The 6,617-nt window shown below is 38.0% G+C and overlaps 1 protein-coding gene across 1 annotated transcript; it reads right to left on the minus strand.

Moving 5' to 3' along the window:
• Positions 1–2,774: 2,774 nt before the first annotated feature.
• LOC138881304 (uncharacterized) lies at positions 2,775–3,934 on the minus strand. Its single transcript, XM_070161517.1, has 3 exons — positions 3,704–3,934; positions 3,377–3,443; positions 2,775–3,157 (listed from the first exon to the last, which is right to left on the minus strand). Exons 1-3 carry the CDS (start codon positions 3,932–3,934, stop codon positions 2,775–2,777), a joined length of 681 nt encoding a protein of 226 aa, XP_070017618.1.
• Positions 3,935–6,617: the final 2,683 nt, after the last annotated feature.

Below are 6,617 nucleotides of genomic sequence, written 5' to 3' on the forward strand. Positions count from 1 at the left end.
AGAACCGCAAAATTTTTACGTTGCTAAGACTTTAATAATTTTCGTTGGATTTCTCTTGTAGTGATTGGTAGGAATTTTGTAAGAAGTCGCATACTAATTTTTGCAAGATCTTCACGTCAGATTTGTTTGAAAATGTTAGAAGGGGAAATGATATACTACTACTCCCATTGTTGGGAGTGGTACTGTGAAAGAAAACCATCTCGTCCCAGATTTGTTTGAAAATGTTAGAAGGGGAAATGATATATTTATTAATCCTACTCTACATATTGATTTTGAAGGTTGATTTCCTTCCTTACTCTAGTAGTCACCAAGTATATATTTTGATCAAGAGTGTTCATTTAATTATCAATTAAAAAGACAGTCCTTGAAGGGAAGCAATAAGAAAGGCTGCTTGTTATTGTGTCTTGAAGTCATTATATTATGTTGTCACTTAAACCCAAATGACCAAGAGTCATTTATTTGGTTAGGGGCTTGCTTCCACGTGGGGGTGGGGTGGGGTGGGGGTGGGGTGGGAATTTCTAATCTTGTTCAATTAATTAATTAACTAATTAGGTAATATATCGCTACCCAGTAATTAACCAACTACTCGCATAATTAAGAATTGTCTCAAATTACTTAAAATTTTACTCATTTTCAATATACTTTATACATCCTACTGTCATGGTCATATGGTACCTTGTATGGTACTAGTCTATAAATATCGAGTATGACCGTTCGGCCTGCATTGTACCCCACTATGCCAAACTTAGATGAAAATTCATTTTCTTTGACTTGCTTCCCCTCTCACCTTCACGAATTTACTCGTCACTTGTTTAAAATAGCATGATACTTATACTCTTAAAATTTTCACATTCCTGAACATACGTGGATTAACTTACGACAAAACTTTAACGTACGAAAATGTGAGATGTAAGACCTGTGTTAGCACGTTTGCTAGTAGAGAGACATTGTACCTACACAAGACGAGCACAATTAGCCACAACACTTAAAACATAAAAGCAAGACCAAATGAGGTAACCACCCCACACCTATGTTATTGTCATGTTCATGAGTACAATGTATATCGGGGACACAAACTAACCCATTGAAAGCACACCTCAAGTATCAACAACTTATCCAACCACCAACATATCATTACAACAACATAACCACAAACTATACTAGTGTAAAATACAAAATCAAGAAGCTACACTAGCAACTAAGAAAAGAAAAATAAGAAGTTATACTAATTTACTACTAACAAAATTAAGAGGTTACAATACAACACTACACAAGTACTTAGCATGAATCGGACACCCCAATTAGCATCTAGCAATACATTAGCATGGGATGGTCAATCAATTAGCACTTGGGGCTAACACGTTAAAGTTTCACAACATAAGAACATGACCTCCCACCCCTCACTTATCATCAAGCATCACATTATCTCATAACAATTATCCTCCAATTAAGCAACAACTACACCTTCTATGTCATTGAGGCATTTTACCAAATATGTGGTAGTTACAACATTTAACTTATAATTTAAACTTCAATTGGGCTAAGATCACTACACAAACACACCAATCAACCACCTAACAACAACCAAAATGCCACCACATTGTAACAATAGCACAAAGTGTTCCAATTTTGCACCAAATAATAATAAATTTCAGCCATATAGGTATCCCCACCAAGATTCATCACAAAACAATTCCAACACCATCAAGACACACGAAATATCATCCACAAGTATAATAATAATGAAAATTCCACAACTTTAAGTATAAATTCGGTCATACTAAGCAAAGTAACTAAAATATTATCAAAACTACAACTACCTAGGTTTAGGTTGAACTAAACTAAAACTACCTAAATACTACAATTAAATACTAAAAGAAACAAAATAGATGAGAGGAGGAACTTACCTTGAAGGTGGATGGGAGTGATAGGGGTGTGTAAGAAATTGGAGAAGAAGAAGAAGAAGAAGAAGAAGAAGAAGAAGAAGAAGAGGAAGAAGAAGAATGGGGGATTTGGGGGCGAATTAGAGAGGAGTATTTGAGAAGAGAGAGCAATTGGAGAGGAGTAATAGAAACGGGGCGGGTGTTATTTTTTTGTTTGCAAATTTTTTGAGTTTTTTCTATCAAATTTTTATACAGCGGTGTCGCGAGGTGCGTCGCCCCATACGGTGAGGCAGTGAGGATTTACTGCGGCTTGTGTTTTCTGTTAGAAGGGGCCTGTTTGGCCTAGCGTGATGCCCCATACGATGCGAAAAGCAAATTTCCTCAGAGTTCTGGAATTTTTTTGCTTTTTAGCAAATGGGTTGCACCCCGACTTTGTGATGTATTTATTTTGTGTTCATTTCATCCTTATACATGTCCAAACAAGTACTAAAACTCCTAAACTCTAATAAGCTTAATGTACAATTATCTTAATTATTCTACAAAAGCAAGAACAAGTGTTAGAAGTAGTTCAGAGTTATAGTCATCAGCTTTAATCCGTCACTTAGGCTCATTTGATCACGATGCTAAAGGATTGCTTATGAAATCGTCCAACATGTTACGGTTTCAAATGTGCTCATTCACCTTAAAGCTTTCATTCCCTTCCTCGTCTTGTATTTAATGGCGCTATACTATGAGACATGATTAACCATGTATGGACCTATCCATCTTGACTTGAATTTTCCGGAGGAACAACCCGAGTCTACTATTGTATAGTAAGACTCCGTCTCCTTCATGAAAATCCTTTATGTTAATTAGACGATCATGCCAACTCTTCGTCTTTTACTTAAAAATTCATGCATTTTCATATGTGTCTTGTCTAAACTCCTCCAATTCGTTCATCTGCGCCAACATGTGTTCACCTGCACGACTAACAACAAGATTAAGCATCTTAATTGCCCAATAAGCCTTATGTTCTATCTCAACAAGTAGATAAAATGATTTTTCATACACTAATTTGAACAGTGAAATCCCTACGGTTGTTTTTAACGCAGTTTTGTATGCCCATAGAGCTTCATCCAACTTCACAGAACAATCTTTACGAGAAGTACTAGCTGTTTTTTCAAGAATTCGTTTAAACTTACGGTTAGCCACTTCAACTTTCCCACTAGTTTGAGCATGGTACGTGGTTCTAATTTGTGTGTTATCATATACTTGGACAGCAGTGCAGCAAATTGCTTGTTCAAAAAGTGTGACCCATTGTCACTTATAATCACTCGTGGTGTCCTAAAGTGGGTGAAGATGTTCTTCCGTAAAAACTCACACACCACCTGAGCATCACTGGCCCTAGTAGGGAATGCTTGCCATCAATCCTTCTGGCACACATCTTTGAATCACACCATCTGCATACAATTTAAACAAGAAATGGTCATTCCAAAAATAACTTTTCATCTCACCTTGAAGCTTCCTACTTTGATTACGAGAGAGATCACGAGGCAACTTATCCACTAGAAAAAAAGTTGGCTACATAAGCATACCAAGGAGGGCATTTGGAGACCGAAAAAAGGGAGAAAATCTACTCATCAGGGAACTCTGCCCTTATTTTAATAGTTTCAACGTGACGTCTCTCAAGTCGAGATAGATGATCTATGACTTGATTTTTTCTTCCCTTCCTATCTTTGATCTCCAAGTCAAATTCTTGGAGTAACAATGCCCACCGCATCAGACGCGGTTTAGACTCCTTCTTACTCAACAAGTATTTTAAGCCTAAGTGATCAGTGTACAATCACTTTACTCCCCATCAAATATGATCTAAACTTGTCAAAAGCAAATACCACAGCAAATAACTCATTCTCAGTAGTGGCATAGTTGACTTGAGCGTTATTCAACGTCCTCCTTTCATAGTAGAGGTGCCTAAACATCTTATCTTTTCTTTGCCCCATAATTGCCCCCACAGCTACATTACTAGCATTACACATTATCTCAAATGGCTGGCTCCAATCGGGTGTCACCATAATTGTCACGACCCAAATTCCATTATAGATCGTGATGGCGCCCAACACCGTTGTCAGGCAAGCCAAAACTAACAAACTAGTGAGTTCTCATTTATTTTACCAAAACAATTCCAATATTTTCTTAATCTTAATTTTATGAACAGTTGACAATTAACAAGTTTTTAATAATAGAAATACATCCCAAAATAATAGTCTACAATGTGTGTGCCAGGAACTAGTGTAACAAGTACTAGGGCAACTAGTAGAATGTACCAAAAAAATACCACTATTCCACTACCTGAAATAAAATAGACGGTAAATAACAATAAGCCAAAGAAGTGCTCTGGAAAGCTGCTGAACGGCTCAGAAGGGGCAGCTCATCATGAGATCTCGATGAAGAATCAAGAACACACACCGAAGGGGTAGCTAGATGCACCTGCCTCAGATCTTGTATAGTTAAGTACAAAAGCATAGTATGAGTACATAAATAACATGTACCCAACCAGTATCCAGTCTAATCTCGAAGAAGTAGTGACGAGGGATCAACTTGACACTTACTAAGGTCAATATCAATAATATTTAAGTGTTAAGCTAAGCATGAATATGATGACAGCCCCAAAACAAAGAGAAATGGGATATTACTTCTTAACAATATATCAACTTCACTCATGTCATGTAATAAGTACATTTCAAAGCCTTTAAGCAGAGTATATCATGGAAGGACTCCACATAAATATCATGCGCACATTTTGCCGAGGTCGTGCGGCCCGATCCACATAATAATAAAATGTGCACTGCCAGAGGGTCAAATGGCGCGAACCATATATGCATCTATTATCTACCGAAGCGATCATCCCGATCCACAAATAGAAATTTATTATCAAGTAAGCATACATTGCTCATTTATAGTCAAATATATTCATACAAGTTCTCAAGTAAGTAGGCATATCCATCTATATTTACTTACAAATTTTTAGCATGGCCTAAATGATCTTAGTAGCAAGCAAGGACGTAAGCGTTTGCAAGTATGACATGATACGGGACCTAAACTATCTGGACAATTAGCATAATAGTAGCTACGTATGGACTCTCGTCACCATGTACGTACGTAGCCCACACAGATAGTCACATACATTAATTTAATTCACCTATAGGGTTATTTCCCTCTTACGAGGTTAGAAAGGAGACTCACCTTGCTCCAAAGCTTACTTCCAAATTCAAAAATGTTCTCAAACCCTAAATTCAGAGCCGAATGATCCAAAACTATTCAAACTGGATAAGAACTAGCCAATACATGCTCAAGAGTTCATATCTTGGCTATTAAAGTAATTTCCCAACCCAGAATGCAAGGTTCCTAAAATTCATCCCTGGGCCCACATACCAGGATTCCGGAAATTTTGAATAAAGTTGTTACCCATAACTCAAGGATCAAGAACATATGATTTTTACTTCATTCCATAACAAATTTCGTGATTAAATCTTGTTTTTATCAAAACCCTAGGTTTTACTCTACACCCACAATTTTTACTAATTTATATGCAGTAATCTACCCCTAAACTATGTATTAAACCCACATTAAGTAGAAATAACTTACCTCAGAATGCTAGGCTAAAACCCCCCCTTTGGAAGCTCCCAAATCGCCCAAGAAATAAATGAAAATGTGTCAAAAATGAACATTTCCCGTATTAAATGAAAGCACTGCCTTTAGCGATTACCGCACCTGCAGTTATGGCACCGCATCTGCGGTCTCGCTTCTGTGATGGAAGGTTCGCATCTACGGAAATGGGCCGGACTAGCTGGGGCCGCATCTGCAGTCTGAGGACCGCTTTTGTGGTTCCGCTTTTGCGGAAGAGGGGCCACACCTGCAGTTCCTGGGCTCCTCCCCTTGGGCCGCACCTGCGGCTGGCCAACGGAGGTGCGGTTATGACAGAACTGGAGCTTCAGCTCCTTCTAAAATTTTCTAACTCAACTCTAGCCTTGTCTTATTGACGCTCGGGGCCCCCGAGGCCCTGCCCGAACATACCGACAAGTTCAAAATCATAAAACGGACTGGTTCGAACCGTCGGAATTCCCGAAAGAATGCTAAATCTATGAATCACCCCCTAAAACCAATTGAATCAAACTTATAAACTTCAAGTTCTTCAAATCTACCTCAAATGTAATGAAACACACTTAAACTAATCGGATTGACACCAAATTTTGCGTGCAAGTCTTATATGACAATACATAACTATTCTCTACCTCAAAATTCCATTCGAGTCTCAATATCACAAAATCCCTCTCCAAACCAAATTCAAAGAACTTCAAAATCCTTAAGAAATCAACTTTCATCATTAGACGCCAAAACGCTCCCGGGTCATCAAAAACTCGATCTGATCATATGCCCAAGTCTGAAATCATCATACAAACCTATTGGAACCCTCAAATCCTGATTCCGAGGCATTTTACTCAAAAGATTGACTAAAGTCAAACATGGCCTGTTAAGCCAACCTTATGGAACTAATTGTTCCTATTTTAACCCAAACTCTTCCAAATCCCGAACCAACCATCCCCGCAAATCATAAATCAGTAAAAGCAAGTACGGGAAGTCTTATTTAGGGGAACAGGGTTCTAAAAAGCAAAACGACCAGTCGGGTCGTTACATTCTCCACCTCTTAAACAAACGTTCGTCCTTGAACGAGTTTAGATTCATACCTAAATTGCT

The sequence above is a fragment of the Nicotiana sylvestris genome, chromosome 11, assembly GCF_000393655.2.
Source record: "Nicotiana sylvestris chromosome 11, ASM39365v2, whole genome shotgun sequence".
NCBI classification, from domain to species: domain Eukaryota; kingdom Viridiplantae; phylum Streptophyta; class Magnoliopsida; order Solanales; family Solanaceae; genus Nicotiana; species Nicotiana sylvestris.

Bases quoted from the DNA above. Each gene is read 5' to 3' on its own strand.
- LOC138881304 (XM_070161517.1), bottom strand. From the start codon at position 3,934: ATGGTGACACCCGATTGGAGCCAGCCATTTGAGATAATGTGTAATGCT. The intron at 3,444-3,703 runs GTACACTGATCA...ATGCTTATGTAG, and splicing joins TGATGGGGAGTAAAGTGATT to CCAACTTTTTTTCTAGTGGA. The intron at 3,158-3,376 runs GTGAGATGAAAA...TTTTTGAACAAG, and splicing joins TCAAAGTAGGAAGCTTCAAG to CAATTTGCTGCACTGCTGTC.